This window comes from Pecten maximus, chromosome 11 (assembly GCF_902652985.1).
Source record: "Pecten maximus chromosome 11, xPecMax1.1, whole genome shotgun sequence".
In the NCBI taxonomy this organism is placed as follows: Eukaryota; Metazoa; Mollusca; class Bivalvia; order Pectinida; family Pectinidae; genus Pecten; species Pecten maximus.
Window position 1 is genome coordinate 38050534 of NC_047025.1, and position 22555 is coordinate 38073088.

Sequence of the window (22555 nt, forward strand, 5' to 3'; positions counted from 1 at the left end):
CCAAGGGCACGTAACTCATAATTTCTATGCGACGGACTGATCAATATATCAACTTGCCGGTAAGATCTATGTCCATACATTTTTATCCTAATTCTGTATTATGTTATCGTTAGACCTATTATGATTTTATCTTCATTATTTGTATAGACGACAACGTTTACAATACTGTATAAGAACAGGGGGAAACACAGCGGTTGTAAAAGCCTTAACAGACTTGTTGCCTTTTTCAATTTTAGATAAAATTTATGACCATCTAGAATCTAATTGATATTGACATGACAGGATTTTCCCGCTCGCTATTGATTTTATTCTTGGTTCTGGCAACCGGCGATCATTCATGACTGCCATTGAAAAAACCTTTATTGATATATCGATATGATTGATACGTTAAATACATTAAAAATATACCTGTTTTCCCACATAAACAACCCGCCTTCAACAACATATGGGACATACATAAACGCTCCTGTAGGAATATTATATCATTTGTAACAAACCCTTGGGCTCCCACTTGTGCTTTGCCAGCTGAACACGCTAAGTAAGCTGAGTGATAGATATAGAGACAATTCAACACTAACGTTATGTGCATGTGTAAAATTAGAGAGTGTAAGGTCAGCTTACTAGCTCGGGCTTGGCTGAATTTCCCTTTAGCCTACTGTAGTTGTAGAATGTCTGCATGGAGAGTGAAAGGTTGTTAACTTGAGGCTCTGTGCACCTCAGGTATTTATCATTACTTCTTCCTATTATGGATTGAGCAGGTTTAATACAATGTCCCCACTAAGACAAATTCACTAAAATATTGTTGCTTCATAATTTTTATTGTCATTTCTTTTTTTCTCTAGATCTGTTTAAGTTCATCTCCATGTAGTCTGAAGAATGTTTGACATTGTGTGGAATAGAATTAAAAGTTTAAATGCCAACAATTTGATATTTGTGGTGCTATGCTGTATCATTGGGTACCTGTTCCGGGCCAACGACTCCTATGTTCTAAAACCAGTTTGGCGTAAACGTGTTGAGACCCAGGCTTATGCTAACTCAGATTTCCCCACAAAGCGAGACCGCCTCCCGCCCCCAGTAATTACTGACCTTGAGGGAGATGGGGTCAATGAGATCCTCCTCATTTCAAGTGATTTTAAGCTTTCCTCCCTGGCACTCCCCAATGTTACACAGACTGATGAGGATGATCAGACCCTTCCTCATGTCATCGTCAAACACAAGGTGGCACTTTCATTGTCTGATGAATCAAACAGATGGAGAAGCCGACCGGTTGTCATGGAAACAGGATTCACTGTACCTTACTTATCACTTATGCAAATACGAAAACAGGTATACTTTTGTTTACAACATATAGATATTAATCAATCTGTTTTTCTCAGTTTTATTAAGTATAAGCAGTCAAACTTCATTAATCTTGATTTTTTGGTTCAATTCGAAGCTCTAAAGCAATCCAGACTATGTTAATACTGAAGTCATGGTGACAATTCATAAGGGTCACAAAACATCATCATTTAATGACATTTCATTTTGAAACATTGTTAAGCAAGATATAGCAAGAATTACACACGACCCACATAGAGCAGTAGGTGTTGGTAATAGTTGTTTTTAACTATTTAGGTTCCAAAGTGAAATTTACATGTTTTTCTTTTAACAGATAATTGTAATTGTCACCGACGATTGGCATGTTTTGTGCTATGACTCAGATCTCCAGTTGCTATGGAAAAAAAAGTTGATGGATATAAGTCATGTGAAGGACACTTACATAGTGAAGGACATGGGGGTCATTATCACATCCCACAAGGTCAGGAAGGATGACCATGGCCTTGTCATCATCGGGGGCAGTTTTACACACAAAACACATGGCAAAGTTGTCACACACAAGTAAGTAAAGTTTGAAATAAGACTCATGAATAAAAAGTCACTTGATAAAAGACAAAATGAATTAAAAATATTGCTATTTTGAAATAACATAGTCACTCGTCCTGATTCGATATTTAATGATTCCAAAAGAAAGTATAATACCTCCTTTGGACAGCACGTGAGTTTCTGATTGACCCTGCCCAGTTATCACTTTATATTAACAGTGAGACAGACAATGAAACAGAACACACTACAGAAGATAACACACTGACACACTTCTCATCATTCGCTCTCAACGGTATTGATGGTACTATAAGGTGGCATCATCTCCCGGGCGACTTTGGAGAACCCGTCGCAGATGTCAAGGTAAGCCATGATGGATCGACAGCTTTTTATGTTAAAGATGCTATTTCTCTGACAAAGAGTTTTTATGATCAACAGAATCAGCGAATACTTTTGTACAACAAGTTTGTTTGATTAAACAAGAGTTATAGCATGTTTCAGATTTTAACTTCATATTTTACTACAATTACTAAATGTAGTTAGCATCAGATATATACTATAGGCTAGAGATTTATCCTGACAGGATATCCATGGTGACATCAGATATATACTATAGTCTAGAGATTTATCCTGACAGGATATCCATGGTGACATCAGATATACACTATAGTCTAGAGATTTATCCTGACAGGATATCCATGGTGACCACCACTGGAAGCTTGCACTGAAGCGCCATCGTCTACACGTGGGCGAGTCTCCCTGGAATCTCTACAGAGACGAACTCCTATCCTTCCTGGTTAGTGTGTATACTATGAGAAAATATGTCAACTCTTGGAAATTTTTTTTAAAAAGATGAACAAATTCATGTGACATTACCTTTATATTTAGTTACCTAAAATAACATGCAGGTATTGATAAAGATAGTATTGGAACTTTGAATACAATATTATAAAAAGTGAGTACTTACTGTTGTTGTCAATGATCATAAGCTATAACTTGTTTCAGATTTAGGTACTAATACTATTACAGAGGTTCCAATGTCATAGTAGATGTTTTAAAACCTGTAAATTCAGAATTTAGAAGTTAAATAAAGAGGACTACATACATTTCCCTTTCTATTATGCATATTGAAATAAATGGTAATATTGAAGTACATTATGTGAGGTCTGTCTCCTACAGCCCTTTGGATGGCACTCCATTGATGATACGAAGCTGACCCTGGGACGTTTCCAGAAGAAGGGAGATTTTTTACCTGATTCCCCAGATGGTGAACGGTCACGCCTTGCCCTAACACCTGAGCATGTGATGGGATACACCTATGGAGGCCACCGCCCACACAGCGACCATGAACATGTCTCCAATCCTAACGCTGTTGTCATTCACAATCACAATGGTCTGGAGGTGCTGAACCTACTGACAGGACGTCCCATCACAGAATTTCCTCTCCCTCCTGATAGGTCTCTGTATGTGGATATTGACAATGACGGTAACCATGAGAAATTGGTGTGGGGTCAGGCAGCAGGGGTCCGGCCATGTCACATAGAGATCTGGCGTCTGCAGCCAGTCAAGGAGAAGCTCAACCAGCTACCTGTATGTCGATTGACTCGGGTGTTTTTCACCACCTCCTGGATGTATGATGAGGACAGCCTGCAGAAAGTACCACCAGTCATCATAGAAAGGTGTGTTCATATACTTGATAGAATTCTGGAGAATTACACACTCAAAATTTCATATCCAGATTTGACCTGAAATCTTTTGTCTTGATGTTTTGCTGCCAGTATTGTTTAAATGACTTCTATCCTTTGAAACAATTGAAGGTTTTCCTGTTTTTTTTCTGCATTGATAATTAGGAGGCTGGATTTAACCACTGACACTTAAGTTATTAACATTGTAAAGATTTCTGAAACCTTTACAGTTAATTTTTTAGGCCATCTGACCCAAATATATATAATCTTTTCACATTTCAACTCTAACTTACCTGATATGATCCTGAGATGGTCCTGAACAAGTGATGTTATTTTTCGGGTCAGTCTGAAATTCAAGTTGGCCACCATGGCAGTCATCTTGAAAAACACATTTTAAATTTCTCCTACAGTTCCACAGGTGCCATTGGACTGGAAATTGGTAGGGATGTTAAGGGAAGGGAGCCAACAAAGTGTTGTTTTTTGGCCTCGTAAAAACTGTGTTTGTAATATGATTGTGCAATCATCACATGCTTTTCTTGAACTATACCTATTTCAAATATTTTCTCAGGTTCCACCTGTAGGATTCAACTCAAACTTGGCTACAATTAACCTGAGATGGTCCTGACCAAGTGTTGTTTTTTTTTTTTTTTTTTTTTTGTCGGTCCAAAATCCAAGATGGCTGCCATGGCCAACATTACCACTATACTTGCTACTGAGTATGTATTAATGTATACTACATTGTACAAGGGTCTTTAGACTCAGATGAATCTTAATGCCCATTGGCCTCTTGTTAATTTCTAGCATTGCTAAGAAAGCTGAGTGTTTAACAATTTAGATTTTATTTTCTAGCATTGCTAAGAAAGCTGGGTTTTTCCGTTTCCTGTTGGGTCACCATCTACCTACAGGCAAAAAGGAGTATGACATCATTACCACAGGTGGCATGGCTCGGGTCTCCTCCCTCGATAAAGAGGGAAATGTCAACTGGCAGGTAAGATATTCAAGTCATGTATCACTGGCCCACAATGTACCATTGGGATAGTTATCACTGTGTTATCACTGCAGTCCCCTAAACGTCTTCTTCTAAATTAATGAGACTATGGCTCTATGACCGGAAGGATAAAGGGACAATTCAGGTACTAGTGGATATAGTTCTGTCTGTCCCCAAAGACTTCACATTGTTCATAGTTAGAAAGGTCTATATTGCAAGGCTTTGATTTGCAGGTCCCCTGAGATAACATACTTTTGTCTGTCATTGATATTGTGCATTGTCCATCCATGTGCAATTTACATTTTCAACATCTCAGAAACCTTTGAACCAATTTCAGTGACATTTTGCAGAAAACTTCTATGGTCAAAGGTCAACCAAAAGTGTGAATTTTATGGACACAACCCCTAGGGGCCAACCAGGGTCAACTTTTTCTTTCTTCTCAATAACCATAAGGCACATAGACCTGATATTTTGGCTGTAGCATGCTGGTGTGAAAGGCTACCAAGTTTGTTCAAATGAATGACCTTGACCTACATTCAAGGTCACAGGGGTCAAATAGGCTAAAATTTTCAAACAACTTCTTAATAGCCAAGAGGCCCTGAGACCTGAAAATAGACTAGTAGCATGCTGCATTGAAGGACTTAAAATTATTGACATGAAAAAACCTAGCCTACTCTGATATTTGAATAAAGTGGTAATCAGCATAGTATCTGTAGAAATGACCTATATCAGCTTCAAAGTTGCTGTAGAGCTAGGTGGGATACAGGTACATTGGGCCTCTTGTTTAGCATGATTTATTTAATTGCGATTGGAAATAATGCAATCATGGTTAGAATTACCAGTATTAGATAGCAGTTTGATAGTATGCAAATATTGGCCTAGACTGACTCCTAGGAGCTGATGGGCATCAAAAAGTGTCAAATTAACTGAAAAATTTCAGAAATCAGGTGACTGTTAAGGCCCATGGGCCTCATGTCATATACAACTGTAATACAGAAAATGTAAAAAAAGAAAATGAAATAAATAACTCCTTAATTACAATGTTAGAAATGTCTGAATGAGTAGTTTAATATAGGTATTGATACTGTTCAGACAGGACTAGTATAATATAGTGATACTGTTCAGACAGGACTGGTAGTGGTATAATATAGCGATACCGTTCAAGCAGGACTAGTATAATATAGGTAGTGATAATGTTCAGACAGGACTAGTATAATATAGTGATACTGTTCAGACAGGACTAGTATAATATAGTGATACTATTCACTGTTCAGACAGGACTAGTATAATATAGTGATACTGTTCAGACAGGACTAGTATAATATAGGTAGTGATACTGTTCAGACAGGACTAGTATAATATAGTGATACTGTTCAGACAGGACTGGTATAATATAGTGATACTGTTCAGACAGGACTAGTATAATATAGTGATACTGTTCAGACAGGACTGGTATAATATAGTGATACTGTTCAGACAGGACTGGTATAATATAGTGATACTGTTCAGACAGGACTGGTATAATATAGTGATACTGTTCAGACAGGACTAGTATAATATAGTGATACTGTTCAGACAGGACTGGTATAATATAGTGATACTGTTCAGACAGGACTAGTATAATATAGTGATACTGTTCAGACAGGACTAGTATAATATAGTGATACTGTTCAGACAGGACTAGTATAATATAGTGATACTGTTCAGACAGGACTAGTATAATATAGTGATACTGTTCAGACAGGACTAGTATAATATAGTGATACTGTTCAGACAGGACTAGTATAATATAGTGATACTGTTCAGACAGGACTAGTATAATATAGTGATACTGTTCAGACAGGACTAGTATAATATAGTGATACTGTTCAGACAGGACTAGTATAATATAGTGATACTGTTCAGACAGGACTAGTATAATATAGTGATACTGTTCAGACAGGACTAGTATAATATAGTGATACTGTTCAGACAGGACTAGTATAATATAGTGATACTGTTCAGACAGGACTAGTATAATATAGTGATACTGTTCAGACAGGACTAGTATAATATAGTGATACTGTTCAGACAGGACTAGTATAATATAGTGATACTGTTCAGACAGGACTAGTATAATATAGTGATACTGTTCAGACAGGACTGGTATAATATAGTGATACTGTTCAGACAGGACTGGTATAATATAGTGATACTGTTCAGACAGGACTAGTATAATATAGTGATACTGTTCAGACAGGACTGGTATAATATAGTGATACTGTTCAGACAGGACTGGTATAATATAGTGATACTGTTCAGACAGGACTGGTATAATATAGTGATACTGTTCAGACAGGACTGGTATAATATAGTGATACTGTTCAGACAGGACTGGTATAATATAGTGATACCGTTCAGACAGGACTGGTATAATATAGTGATAATGTTCAGACAGGACTAGTATAATATAGTGATACCGTTCAGACAGGACTAGTATAATATAGTGATAATGTTCAGACAGGACTAGTATAATATAGTGATACTGTTCAGACAGGACTAGTATAATATAGTGATAATGTTCAGACAGGACTAGTATAATATAGTGATAATGTTCAGACAGGACTAGTATAATATAGTGATACTGTTCAGACAGGACTAGTATAATATAGTGATAATGTTCAGACAGGACTAGTATAATATAGTGATAATGTTCAGACAGGACTGGTATAATATAGTGATACTGTTCAGACAGGACTAGTATAATATAGTGATACTGTTCAGACAGGACTAGTATAATATAGTGATACTGTTCAGACAGGACTGGTATAATATAGCGATACCGTTTAAGCAGGACTAGTATAATATAGGTAGTGATAATGTTCAGACAGGACTAGTATAATATAGTGATACTGTTCAGACAGGACTAGTATAATATAGTGATACTGTTCAGACAGGACTGGTATAATATAGGTAGTGATAATGTTCAGACAGGACTAGTATAATATAGTGATACTGTTCAGACAGGACTAGTATAATATAGTGATACTGTTCAGACAGGACAAGTATAATATAGTGATACTGTTCAGACAGGACTGGTATAATATAGTGATACTGTTCAGACAGGACAAGTATAATATAGTGATACTGTTCAGACAGGACTAGTATAATATAGTGATACTGTTCACTGTTCAGACAGGACTGGTATAATATAGTGATACCGTTTAAGCAGGACTAGTATAATATAGGTAGTGATAATGTTCAGACAGGACTAGTATAATATAGTGATACTGTTCAGACAGGACTAGTATAATATAGTGATACTGTTCAGACAGGACTGGTATAATATAGTGATACTGTTCAGACAGGACTGGTATAATATAGTGATACTGTTCAGACAGGACTGGTATAATATAGTGATACTGTTCAGACAGGACTGGTATAATATAGTGATACTGTTCAGACAGGACTGGTATAATATAGGTAGTGATAATGTTCAGACAGGACTAGTATAATATAGTGATACTGTTCAGACAGGACTAGTATAATATAGTGATACTGTTCAGACAGGACAAGTATAATATAGTGATACTGTTCAGACAGGACTGGTATAATATAGTGATAATGTTCAGACAGGACTAGTATAATATAGTGATACTGTTCAGACAGGACTAGTATAATATAGTAATACTTTTCAGACAGGACTGGTATAATATAGTAATACTGTTCAGACAGGACTGGTATAATATAGTGATACTGTTCAGACAGGACTGGTATAATATAGTGATACTGTTCAGACAGGTCTGGTATAATATAGTAATACTGTTCAGACAGGACTGGTATAATATAGTGATACTGTTCAGACAGGACTAGTATAATATAGTGATACTGTTCAGACAGGACTGGTATAATATAGTAATACTGTTCAGACAGGACTGGTATAATATAGTGATACTGTTCAGACAGGACTGGTATAATATAGTGATACTGTTCAGACAGGACTGGTATAATATAGTGATACTGTTCAGACAGGACTGGTATGATATAGTGATACTGTTCAGACAGGACTAGTATAATATAGTGATACTGTTCAGACAGGACTGGTATGATACAGGTAGTGATATTCCACTTGTAACATGTCTGTCCAATGACTAACAATATTACTGTATGTATTTTGTTACAAGGTACAGACATCTTACCGATGGTCAGAAGCAGCCATTGAGATACGCACAGCACAGCAGTCCAACCCCTCTCAGTACAAGGAGTTCACCAGATCATTCAGGCCAAGCACCATTCTCACCTCCATACAGGTGTCAGATAAAAAGGTAGGTAACTTTAATTCCATACAGGTGTCAGATAAAAAAAAGTAGGTAACTTAACCTTCATACAGGTGTCAGATAAAAAGGTAGGTAACTTTAACTCCAAACAGGTGTCAGATAAAAAGGTATTAAGTAACTTAACCTTCATACAGATGTCCGATTAAAAGGTAGATAACTTTAACTCCATACAGGTGTCAGATAAAAAGGTAGGCAAGTTCATCTACAGACAGAAATTGTGAATGACTGGTCATAAAAAAGAACCAACATCCATTAAGTTCAAGAGAGCAGATGTTCACTGGGGTAGGTTTCAAGACGATACCTAGTGGTATGCGGAGCTGTTTTTATGAAAAATAAATAAAAAAACAAGTGAAGCAGACAGTTAGACCAGGTTTAAGGAGTTACTTCCCTCTTTTTGTATTTGAAATTTACACAGTCTATTAACATAGAAATATTCCAGAGTAAATAGTTTTATCTAAAACACTGGGGCATGTAAAAATGTGTGTGAGGAGTCTAGAATACTAATCACATTTGGACCCAAATAAACTTATAGGTACAAGTATAGCCGTTCTCAATGCCAGGGGCAAGGAAACACAAACTCCTTCAGTAGGTTTCTCTTTGTTTATTAGGGATACACTCCCAGACAAACGCATATCTACAAATGACAAATACAAACTATCAATACATGTATATTCACACGTATACGCACACACACATAACATTCATTAAATTTAACATTCACTCAATTTAATAATAGTTTTTAAATTGCTACTAGAAAAGAAATATATGAATAGCTACTACTTACTTAGCAGTTACTAGAGAAACATAATAATACAACGTTTTCCAACATGGTTAAATTAGCGACCGACATGCGTGTCTCCAAAACCATGTGCTTTTAAAGTTATTAATATATACACAATTGTATCTAATATAAATTGTACATAATAAATCCTATTTAAAACATACATACAGGCAACACTTTCTCACATAGAACACTTACCACTGTGTATCAGCGAAATGCTATTATATACATGTAGTTCTCGAGCTCGTATCAGATGGCTCGCTAGTCGATATGTATAAACGTCCTATACTGTCGAAGTATTTGGTCTGAGTGCGCAATACAATACCTGACCCCAGCGCTCTAGCACCCGAACAGGACACCACGTGACATACTAGACGGGTAGAACAGGTAACGCACGTGAACAGGACACTACACGGATAACACGCATTGACTGTACAATGGGACATGGACGTATACAAAGTAATGAATATAATATTTAAAGAAACATGTACAAGAATATGAAGAATGGATATGAAAGATGTATAGGAAAGAGATGAAATGAAAAGTCTATATATATACCTAAAATATAGTTGGCTAAGAACTGATACATAAATATGTATACATATTATATACATACATATATACATATTTCTAGCCTGCCACACAAGTTGAAATTCACATTTGACAGATTAAAAAAAACTTGCGGTAACCAGAACTGCTCTATGTTTCTTTCTTCTGTGTAGCAACTTATAAAATTTCCTATACATTGACCTACTTGGTGTGGATATACTGCAAACTGGCAATAGTGCGAACTGGCAACAGTTATTAATTTAATTTCAGACATGTATCTCATATTTGATATTTCACTATTAAAAGTGTAACAATCATTTAAATACTACTCCCACAATTTTGGTTCTCTGTGGCAGCTCTAACCTGTGCTACTGTAATGAGTAAACAAAATGTTACAGCTTCAATCCATTATTGTTGGGATCCTAACAGACAACATTGAGGCTAGATAACAGATGGTCTATTGTCATAGGAGTCTCACTGGACACCTAACAATAGGTGTATTGGGTGTACTGATATAGGTGTACTGATATAGGTGTACTGATATAGGTGTATACTGATATAGGTGTACAGATATAGGTGTACTGATATAGGTGTACAGATATAGGTGTACACTGATATAGATGTACACTGATATAGGTGTACTAATATAGGTGTACTGATATAGGTGTACTGATATAGGTGTACACTGATATAGGTGTACTGATATAGGTGTATACTGATATAGGTGTACTGATATAGGTGTACACTGATATAGGTGTACTGATATAGGTGTATACTGATATAGGTGTACTGATATAGGTGTACTGATATAGGTGTACACTGATATAGATGTACTGATATAGGTGTATACTGATATAGGTGTACACTGATATAGGTGTACACTGATATAGGTGTATACTGATATAGGTGTACTGATATAGGTGTACTGATATAGATGTACTGATATAGGTGTATACTGATATAGGTGTACTGATATAGGTGTATACTTATATAGGTATAATGATATAGGTGTACACTGATATAGGTGTACACTGATATAGGTGTACTGATATAGGTGTACTGATATAGGTGTACACTGATATAGGTGTACACTGATATAGGTGTACTGATATAGGTGTACTGATATAGGTGTACACTGATACAGTTGTGCTGATATAGGTGTATACTGATATAGGTGTACACTGATATAGGTGTATACTGATATAGGTGTACTGATATAGGTGTACACTGATACAGTTGTACTGATATAGGTGTACACTGATATAGGTGTACTTAATGTATTGTTTAACTTCAACCACAAAAACCATCTTTTAAGGAGATCTACTTGCAATGATGTGTACACTGATTTGATTTCCATTTGCGTTTCCAGAATGTCCTGGTCCTTGGAGCCTTCAAAGGTTTCTCACTGGTCGACCTGGTTGGTGGTCGACTATTGTCCGAGCATTCCTTACCGTGTCTGCCTACAGCACCCATAGTGGCTGGAGACTTTGACAATGATGGTCTAACAGACTTCATAATAACCTGTAAAATGGGGTAAGGATGTTTGGTTACCTACCACATCTCTAAAATGGTAACATGTACAATATTGAATGATTACATTTTCTTAATATCATGTACATGTATTATATATATATAAACCACAAGTATTCTTTGTCACAGATCAATACCCCTTTAGAAATTGTACACAGGGCTAAATTATTTCTTTATTACAATTTCCTAATTGGATAAAGTAAAAAGTAAATGTGATATTGTGACTTGTAATGGGACAATTGTCTGTCATTGTAGATATCAGATCTGTAATTAAATGTTACCGTGAGATGTCTGTCTGTCGTTCGATATCAAATCTGTAGATTAAATGTTACCGTGAGATATCTGTCTGTCATTGTAGATATCAGATCTGTAGATTAAAAGTTACCTTGAGATATCTGTCTGTCGTTATAGATATCAGATCTGTAGATTAAATGTTACCGTGAGATGTCTGTCTGTCATTGTAGATATTAGATCTGTAGATTAAATGTTACTGTGAGATATCTGTCTGTCATTGTAGATATCAGATCTGTAGATTAAATGTTACCATGAGATGTCTGTCATTGTAGATATCAGATCTGTAGATTAAATGTTACCGTGAGATGTCTGTCTGTCATTGTAGCTATCAGATCTGTAGATTAAATGTTACTGTGAGATATCTGTCTGTCATTGTAGATATCAGATCTGTAGATTAAATGTTACCATGAGATGTCTGTCGTTGTAGATATCAGATCTGTAGATTAAATGTTACTGTGAGATATCTGTCTGTCGTTAGATATCAGATCTATATATTAAATGTTACTGTGAGATATCTGTCTGTCGTTGTAGATATCAGATCTGTAGATTAAATGTTACCATGAGATGTCTGTCATTGTAGATATCAGATCTGTAGATTAAATGTTACCGTGAGATGTCTGTCTGTCATTGTAGATATCAGATCTGTAGATTAAATGTTACCGTGAGATGTCTGTCTGTCATTGTAGATATCAGATCTGTAGATTAAATGTTACTGTGAGATGTCTGTCTGTCATTGTAGATATCAGATCTGTATATTAAATGTTACGGTGACATGTCTGTCTGTTGTTGTAGATATCAGATCTGTAGATTAAATGTTACCGTGAGATATCTGTCTGTCATTGTAGATATCAGATCTGTAGATTAAATGTTACCGTGAGATATCTGTCTGTCATTGTAGATATCAGATCTGTAGATTAAATGTTACCGTGAGATGTCTGTCTGTCATTAGATATCAGATCTGTAGATTAAACGTTACCATGAGATATCTGTCTGACGTTATAGATATCAGATCTGTAGATTAAACATTACCATGAGATGTTTGTCTGTCGTTGTAGATATCAGATCTGTAGAATAAATGTTACCATGAGATATCTGTCTGTCGTTGTAGATATCAGATCTGTAGATTAAATGTTACCGTGAGATATCTGTCTGTCGTTGTAGATATCAGATCTGTAGATTAAATGTTACCATGAGATATCTGTCTGTCCTTGTAGATATCAGATCTGTAGATTAAATGTTACCATGAGATATCTGTCTGTCGTTGTAGATATCAGATCTGTAGATTAAATGTTACCGTGAGATATCTGTCTGTCGTTGTAGATATCAGATCTGTAGATTAAATGTTACCGTGAGATATCTGTCTGTCGTTGTAGATATCAGATCTGTAGATTAAATGTTACTGTGAGATATCTGTCTGTCGTTGTAGATATCAGATCTGTAGATTAAATGTTACCGTGAGATATCTGTCTGTCGTTGTAGATATCAGATCTGTAGATTAAATGTTACCGTGAGATGTCTGTCTGACGTTATAGATATCAGATCTGTAGATTAAATGTTACCGTGAGATGTTTGTCTGTCGTTATAGATATCAGATCTATATATTAAATGTTACTGTGAGATATCTGTCGGTCGTTGTAGATATCAGATCTGTAGATTAAATGTTACCGTGAGATGTCTGTCTGACGTTATAGATATCAGATTTGTAGATTAAATGTTACTGTGAGATGTTTGTCTGTTGTTATAGATACCTTGGGTTCACACTTCACCACCACACTAACCATACCTACACCGTTATGTATGCTGTGGCTGTCTTCTTCACCATCCTCCTCCTCTCCTGGTTCTGTACCCCTGAGAATTACTACGATGAGGAGGACGATGATCACATAGAACTCCCTAATGATGACTGAAGCTAGAGACAGCAGCTGCAGTGAAAGACATGGAAAAAATCTGGAAATGAAGGGAAAGTATGAAGGAAGAATGGAAACAATATAGGACAGAAAACAAAGGTTGTTCTCCATTGTGTGATAACACCATGTCCTCACCGTCCTAACACTGGCACCTGTAGACAGCTGGGGAAAGTATCACCTAACAGATGGACATATAGGACAAAGAGTAAAGATGTTGGGGACTGTCCTTAAAAGATGTACACGAACAGTACTTGTCTCTCAAGTAATACAGATCTCTAGCATTCCTGGCATGGTCTGTGGTAAGTTGTAGGTCCACTGAGAAATCTGATGAAAGAACTTAAATGTGAGCCTGGAGATCTACTGACCAACATAATCATATGTAGGGGAGCTGTGTGGTTATGTATGTGATCTGTATGGTTATACAGGTATAAGTGATCTGTATGGCTATACATGTATAGGTGAGCTGTATGGTTATACAGGTATAAGTGAGCTGTATGGTTATATATGTATACGTGAGCTGTATGGTTATACAGGTATAGGTGGACTGTGTGGTTATGTATGTGAGCTGTATGGTTATACAGGTATAAGTGAGCTGTATGGTTATATATGTATAGGTGAGCTGTATGGTTATACAGGTATAGGTGAGCTGTATGGTTATACATTTATAGGTGAGCTGTATGGTTATACAGGTATAGGTGAGCTGTATGGTTATACCTGTATAGGTGAGCTGTATGGTTATACATGTATAGGTGAGCTGTATGGTTATACAGGTATAGGTGAGCTGTATGGTCATACAGGTATAGGTGAGCTGTATGGTCATACAGGTATAGGTGAGCTGTATGGTTGTACAGGTATAGGTGAACTGTATGGTCATACAGGTATAGGTGAGCTGTTTGGTTATTTATTTGGGAAGTACTGAGGTGTGTTGTATGGTTGTGTGTTATGGATTTAAGTAGTGTATGAGTGCCTACATGATAAGTGTAAGGTTATTTATGAATCGGTGTCTGTCAAGTATTGTACTCTGTGTAATCATTTTTTTGTATAAGATATTAGTAGAGGTAGCTGTCTACAGTTAGTGAGCAGTGACCTAAGTGTCTGTCCTGGTCAGCTGTCTACAGTTAGTGAGCAGTGACCTAAGTGTCTGTCCTGGTCAGCTGTCTACAGTTAGTGAGCAGTGACCTAAGTGTCTGTCCTGGTCAGATGGTCATCCTGGCCTAGCTGTGACTATATAAGACATTCTCCACTTGTCCATTAGAAAACAAACCAATCTATGCATATCCAACAAAAATTCTAAATATGTAACACCAGTAACGGTATAATAAAATTCAAAATAACTTTATCATTACTAACCACCCATTGGGGTTGTATGATATAATTATTTTCTACTGAGACCAATACATTCCATTTGAGTCCATTGTCATGTGAATCAGCATTAATTCATGCTGATCAGGATGTTATTGAAAACAGCTGTTATAACTTCAGAATGCTTGTACACTTAGTATCCCAGGATGCAACATCATCATTAGAGTAAACAAACATACCTTAAAGTACTTCAACTGGCTTACAAAGGCACATGTACCCTATACCTGTAAAACCATTCTACTGGCTTACAAAGGCACATGTACCCTATACCTTAAAACCATTCTACTGGCTTACAAAGGCACATGTACCCTATACCTTAAAACCATTCTACTGGCTTACAAAGGCACATGTACCCTATACCTTAAAACCATTCTACTGGCTTACAAAGGCACATGTACCCTATACCTGTAAAACCATTCTACTGGCTTACAAAGGCACATGTACCATATACCTTAAAACCATTCTACTGGCTTACAAAGGCACATGTACCCTATACCTGTAAAACCATTCTACTGGCTTACAAAGGCAAGTGTACCCTATACCTTAAACCATTCTACTGGCTTACAAAGGCACATGTACTCTATACCTGTAAAACCATTCTACTGGCTTACAAAGGCACATGTACCCTATACCTGTAAAACCATTCTACTGGCTTACAAAGGCACGTGTACCCTATACCTGTAAAACCATTCTACTGGCTTACAAAGGTACATGTACCCTATACCTTAAAACCATTCTACTGGCTTACAAAGGCACATGTACCCTATACCTTAAAACCATTCTACTGGCTTACAAAGGCACATGTACCCTATACCTTAAAACCATTCTACTGGCTTACAAAGGCACATGTACTCTATACCTGTAAAACCATTCTACTGGCTTACAAAGGCACGTGTACCCTATACCTGTAAAACCATTCTACTGGCTTACAAAGGCACATGTACCCTATACCTTAAAACCATTCTACTGGCTTACAAAGGCACATGTACCCTATACCTTAAAACCATTCTACTGGCTTACAAAGGCACATGTACCCTATACCTTAAAACCATTCTACTGGCTTACAAAGGCACATGTACCCTATACCTTAAAACCATTCTACTGGCTTACAAAGGCACATGTACTCTATACCTTAAAACCATTCTACTGGCTTACAAAGGCACGTGTACCCTATACCTTAAAACCATTCTACTGGCTTACAAAGGCACGTGTACCCTATACCTTAAAACCATTCTACTGGCTTACAAAGGCACATGTACCCTATACCTTAAAACCATTCTACTGGCTTACAAAGGCACATGTACCCTATACCTTAAAACCATTCTACTGGCTCTCAGAGGTACTTGTGTATCCCACATACCTGGTATTTACCAGTAAATGTTGTAAACAGATTAAATTTAACAGCAATTTCAATTTAGCGCTGTTTGTGTGGGAAACATTTAGCAGCAATATCAATTTAACGCTGTTCATGTGTGAAACATTTAGCAGCAATATCAATTTAGTGCTGTTCATGTGGGAAACATTGTGCTAGATTATGATTGTACTAATTACACTTCCTTTATACCGTTTTCACAGCAAATAATGTAGGAGTACCAATTTATCATGGGTCTAGTCCATTAAATTTTGGTATTAATGTGCTAAAATTAAATGAACCCTATTGGTGTATTTATAGTCACCACCTAACTACTTGTAGAAACTAATGTGAACATTTATGATATGTATGAATGATGTGAAAGTTTTTATATTAATTAAAAAAAATCAATTGACTCATTTTTTCCATTTCTTTTTCATTAAACCGTAGCTACATCATCAATTTTAAGTTTTGCTACAAACTTTGTAGATTATATAGACCAGATAAATGTATGTCAAAAAAGATGTAAGGAGCTGTACTTCAAGTCTGACATTCTGCTCTTCAACACCAATTGAAATTTGGATGGGTTAATGGTGTTGGAGAGACCATTAAACAGGAGTTAAACCCAACAATGGGTCATGGTTCTTCTCTTTAACTCTTTAACAGGCCATCAACAAGTTAAACCAACAGTACCTCATGGTTAGATTATCTAAACTCTTTGACAGACCATCAACAACAAGTTAAACCAACAGTACCTCATGGTTAGATTATCTAAACTCTTTGACAGACCAATCAACCACAACTTAAACCAACAGTAATTCATGGTTAGATTATCTGAACTCTTTGACAGACCATCAACCACAAGTTAAACTAACAGTAACTCACCATTAGATTATCTAAACCCTTTGACAGACCATCAACAACAAGTTAAACCAACATTAATTCATGGTTAGATTATCTGAACTCTTTGAAAGACCAATCAACCACAACTTAAACCAACAGTAACTCACCATTAGATTATCTGAACTCTTTGACAGACCATCAACCACAACTTAAACTAACAGTACCTCATGGTTAGATTATCTAAACTCTTTGACAGACCATCAGGGATCTTTGGCCTATCGGAGCTTTATCTTGATCTTAATTCCACTATAACCTTCCTTTTAATCACTTATGATTACATCTTATGTTATGTAGATAAGAATGTTGTGGTAAAGAATGACGGAAAACCTTGTGTAATTATCAAATCATTTATTGATATCTTCTACACATAACAGTCTGTTTAAACACATTGATAACAGGTTGTACAACAAAATTGACATCTCAAGTATTCAATGTCACATGACAACATTCTATCACATGATCAGGTGTACAAAATAACAATCATCTTGTATCAAATAATCACCACCAAAAAAAAGCACCGTACATATACTACATCACTACCTACTGGTATAAAACTAGTTTGGATTTTGTTAATTTCTACACTACTCTGGATCTGTGTAGTCCACCTGGGTACCACAACACACAGGCTAATTGGACCACCAATCCAAGGGAATCATGATCATCTCCTACATAAGCTGTGCTTTTGGGGATGTGTACTGGAACATCTCCTAAATTAGCTGTGTTGTGGTACAGCCAGTATATTGGGGATGTGTATTGGAACATCTCCTAAATTAGCTGTGTTGTGGTACAGCCAGTATATTGGGGATGTGTACTGGAACATCTCCTAAATTAGCTGTGTTGTGGTACAGCCAGTATATTGGGGATGTGTATTGGAACATCTCCTAAATTAGCTGTGTTGTGGTACAGCCAGTATATTGGGGATGTGTACTGGAACATCTCCTAAATTAGCTGTGTTGTGGTACAGCCAGTATATTGGGGATGTGTACTGGAATTAAACATCTCCTAAATTAGCTGTGTTGTGGTACAGCCAGTGTATTGGGGATGTGTACTGGAACATCTCCTAAATTAGCTGTGTTGTGGTACAGCCAGTAGGATGTGTATCAGAACACCTATCTAACAGGACAGATACTTAATTTTCCAATACTGAATAAGCATCCCTCACAATCATGAATAAAGTATTTGCAACTAAATAAATTTTTAAAAACCAAGAAAAAAGTGCAAGTTAAAATAAATTGATTTTCAGTAAAAATAAATTGATTTTCAGTAGTAAACAATACTACAAACAACCAGTTTAAAACAAAAGTTCAATGAAATGCATGTAAACCAAAACATAATGTACAAGATATGACGAGTACACTCATGAACACAAAATCAAATCAAACATTTTTTGGGGGAAATTCAGGAATGTAATTCAATATAAAATGGCTGGAACCCCCCCTATTACGGTTCAAACAGGCATACGGCAGCATTTCCAGAAGGACTACACATAAATTCAGACTAGGAAAATTGATCCATTAGTCTAGGCAATGCTTTATACCTTGTCACCTAGATAAAGAGGGAGCTTCTCAATCTTTGTAAAGTTTCTTTTAAATGAAATATAACATCAACCAAAAGGAAAGATTCAGTTATATAAGATGATAAATGGATCGCTGTGGGAAAAAAATAAGGAAAATCCTTTTGATCATTACATAAGGAGATTCATTACAGCAGTACAGGATTTCTTACAAGTCTGATTACCAGGTAAACTATATATCTGATTACAAGGTATATATATTAATATGCCTCCCTCATTGGGTCATGACACAATCTGATAATTAGTTACATTTACATGGGTGCACTTAAAGCACATAAAAACATTACAAATACAAAATTGTAGGTGTTTAATATACGTGAAAATAGACAATTTTCATTTTATGATTATAAAGATTAGATTTTGCTAAAATTTGATAAATTTTTCATAACCTTGTCTGCAAGAATTACACATAATTATATGTTAGACTTGTCTCACTTTGTCGGTATAGTGAGTTTTAAGCAAACTCTGAAATTCACTAAAATTCAAGTATTTTTTTCCAAAAACAACCAAAACCCTCTTCTTTATAGTATGAAAACATCCTGTTTACATTATGACCTATGTAAATATTGATGCATTGCAAAACAAATATAAAATTTGGCAAAATCAGTTATTCTCAAAATTCACCTTACTGACATGTTTATCCAAAAATCACTTTCTCTTAGAAGTGAGAAGAAAATATATCTGATATACTATGGAATTCATTCCAATTTGACTCTAAACTGATTTGTAAACCGATTGGAGAATCAATTACCTAAGATTACTTTAAATCAATTTCTCAAAATCAAAAATACACAGTAAAATTTGTGTAATAATCTAACTGGTGTGTTAATTGAGATGTCCATATAATGCAATAATATTCAAGGTTTGGTTGGAATAACACTGACACTTTTTGAGAAACTGAGCTAAACACAAAACTTTCCAGCATCCTTAATGTCCAGAGTCATCGAACCAAAATTTCCGAATGATATTGCATAAACGAAGGCTGTGTTGAGACGTCACTAAGTGACATAACTTTACGCCAAGTTTGGTTAATATTGGACTTTTTGTGCATTTTATCACAAAACTTTAAAGCGAAGTGTACTATGTTGCCTTTGGGAAAGTAACACCATATATAGCCTCGCTTAGCAAGACAATAAATATGGTAGCCATTAGGAATCTTAAAGTGTCACAGATATAGTAGAAATATTATCCTGTACTAAATAGGAATATAATTGAAGCCAATATATATACAAAGGTAAAACCTGCATGTAGCTATCTTGGAATGATATGTAAAAAATCGTAAATAAAAAATCTACACCTGTAGAACGAAATTCATCATGTACATTCATCGTCACTTATAAATCTGGGGAACATGAAAAACACTTATATCTGATGTGGAGTGAAACTATATTGTATTGTTATAATAACATGATGGACATGGAATGTGAATCATAATTTAAGCATTTGACAATAAGGATTCAATGATGAGAGATTCCAGAGAGCTTCCTGTCAAACCTAGATATACAGCTCTAATTGCACTACGGTTTACATTACATGATAAAATGGGGTAAAAATTTCTCACAACTTCCATGTAGTACTATCATATCACAACTGATCAATTTGATATGACAGATATTTTTTTAATGCCTGATAGTACGTAGTGTTCATGGCTGTAAGCATACAATCTTTATAGATATCAATCAAGTTTTGAACATACATACATAATCTTATGTAAAAATGATATGTGCTTGTAAATAAGGGAGATAACTAGCCATACAAGGTTTAGTGATGTCGGCCATAGATAAAATGTGCCTTATATGTATTGTATGATAAAAATCCATAATAAATACAATGGTTAATGTGTTAATCATGGAGGAAATCAGATATGTGTCTGACTATTAGTCCCCCTACTAGTATCATTAGCTTGTATCAACAACAATCACTATGTGTTTGACTATTAGTCCCCCTACTAGTATCATTAGCTTGTATCAACAACAATCACTCTGGAAATTAACATTCAATCTGATCAATAGAAATATCAACATGTCACATAAAAAAGACAATTATTGTATGTGATAAACAATAACAATGACCACAGAGTAAACAGGAATGATTACAGATCCTTACAACACCAATAAGGCCGTGGTCTGTGATACAACAGGAGACAGTGGCATCAATCACTCCAAAAGTATTTACAATTCTTCACATTTGCTTCAATTTAAAACTTTTAAAAACATACAAATGTTTTTTACACAGATATCATAGTAATTAAGGCAAATTCTACCAACAAAAAAATGTCTTCCTCTCATCTTAAGGCCAGCTAGCACACTATGTATTGTCACTGTCTACATGGTAATGTGGAAATGCCAGATAGCTAGTCGGACAACCTAACACTGTGTATATTTTACTGTTGGTACCAGGTATTCTACTGTCTGTCAGCATGTTTCGTGTTGTCGACATGGCTAATGTAAACAAGAGGCCCATGGGGCCTGTATCGCTCACCTGGTTGGATTTGACCAAATGTCAAAATAATGTTCATGATCCATTCCTTTTGTTTGTTAACCTCAAACAATGCTATATTTGGTTATAGCGTGGGTATCCCAACTGCTTTAAAGAAATAATGAAGTCCAGACTCTCTGAGTTTACAACATGCATTTATAACTTTATGGGGGTCAGAGTCACCATTTATGCAAAATCTGTTCCCCTTCCCCAAAGGATGTTTCTTATTAAATTGGGTTCAAATCCATTCATAACTTTATGACTAGTAGCGATTTAAAGATATTACCTCTGTTTCCCCATTAGGCCCCGCCCCTTCGGTCCTTTGGGAGTCAGAGTCATCATTTATGCAAAATCTGTTCCCCTTCCCCCAATGATGTTTTTGACCAAATTGGGTTCAAATCCTTTCATAACTTTATGACTAGTAGCGATTTAAAGATATTACCTCTGTTTCCCCATTAGGCCCCGCTCCTTCGGTCCTTTGGGAGTCAGAGTCATCATTTATGCAAAATCTGTTCCCCTTTCCCAAAGAATATTTCTTACTAAATTGTGTTAAAAACCATTCATAACTGTATGACTAGTTGCGATTTAAAGGAATTACCTCTGTTTCCCCATTAGGCCCCGCCCCTTTGGTCCTTTGGGAGTCAGAGTCATAATTTATGCAAAATCTGTTCCCCTTCCCCCAAGAATGTTTCTGACCAAATTGGGTTGAAATCCATTCATAACTTTATGACTAGTAGCGATTTGAAGGAATTACCTCTATTTCCCCATTAGGCCCCGCCCCTTTGGCCCCTTGGGGATCAGAGTAACCATTTATGCAAAATCTGTTCCCCTTCCCTGGAGGATGTTTCTGACTAAATTGGGTTCAAATCCATTCATAACTTTATGACAAGTAGCGATTTTAAGGAATTGCCTCAATTTCCCATATTGGGCCCCCGCCCCTCAGGCCCCTTGGGGGTCAGAGTCACCATTTATGCAAAA

At 36.1% G+C, this 22555-nt stretch overlaps 1 protein-coding gene across 1 annotated transcript; it reads left to right on the top strand.

Annotated features, from left to right (window-relative positions):
- The first annotated feature begins 3 nt into the window (after window positions 1–3).
- On the top strand, window positions 4–17039 carry LOC117338374. Its single transcript, XM_033899709.1, has 10 exons — window positions 4–59; window positions 843–1326; window positions 1652–1878; window positions 2082–2223; window positions 2552–2656; window positions 3040–3539; window positions 4395–4533; window positions 8697–8837; window positions 11549–11712; window positions 13748–17039. The coding sequence occupies exons 2-10, from the start codon at window positions 877–879 to the stop codon at window positions 13908–13910; spliced, it is 2031 nt and encodes a 676-aa protein (XP_033755600.1). The 5' UTR covers window positions 4–59; window positions 843–876; the 3' UTR covers window positions 13911–17039.
- The last annotated feature ends 5516 nt before the right edge of the window (window positions 17040–22555 follow it).

What these genes read in the sequence shown, in the direction of transcription:
- LOC117338374 (XM_033899709.1), top strand. Translation starts at nt 877, where the DNA reads ATGTTTGACATTGTGTGGAATAGAATTAAAAGTTTAAATGCCAACAAT. An exon ending in GGCAAAGTTGTCACACACAA is followed by an intron (nt 1,879 to 2,081) that starts GTAAGTAAAGTT and finishes TTATATTAACAG; the next exon opens with TGAGACAGACAATGAAACAG. An exon ending in ATAATAACCTGTAAAATGGG is followed by an intron (nt 11,713 to 13,747) that starts GTAAGGATGTTT and finishes CTGTTGTTATAG; the next exon opens with ATACCTTGGGTTCACACTTC.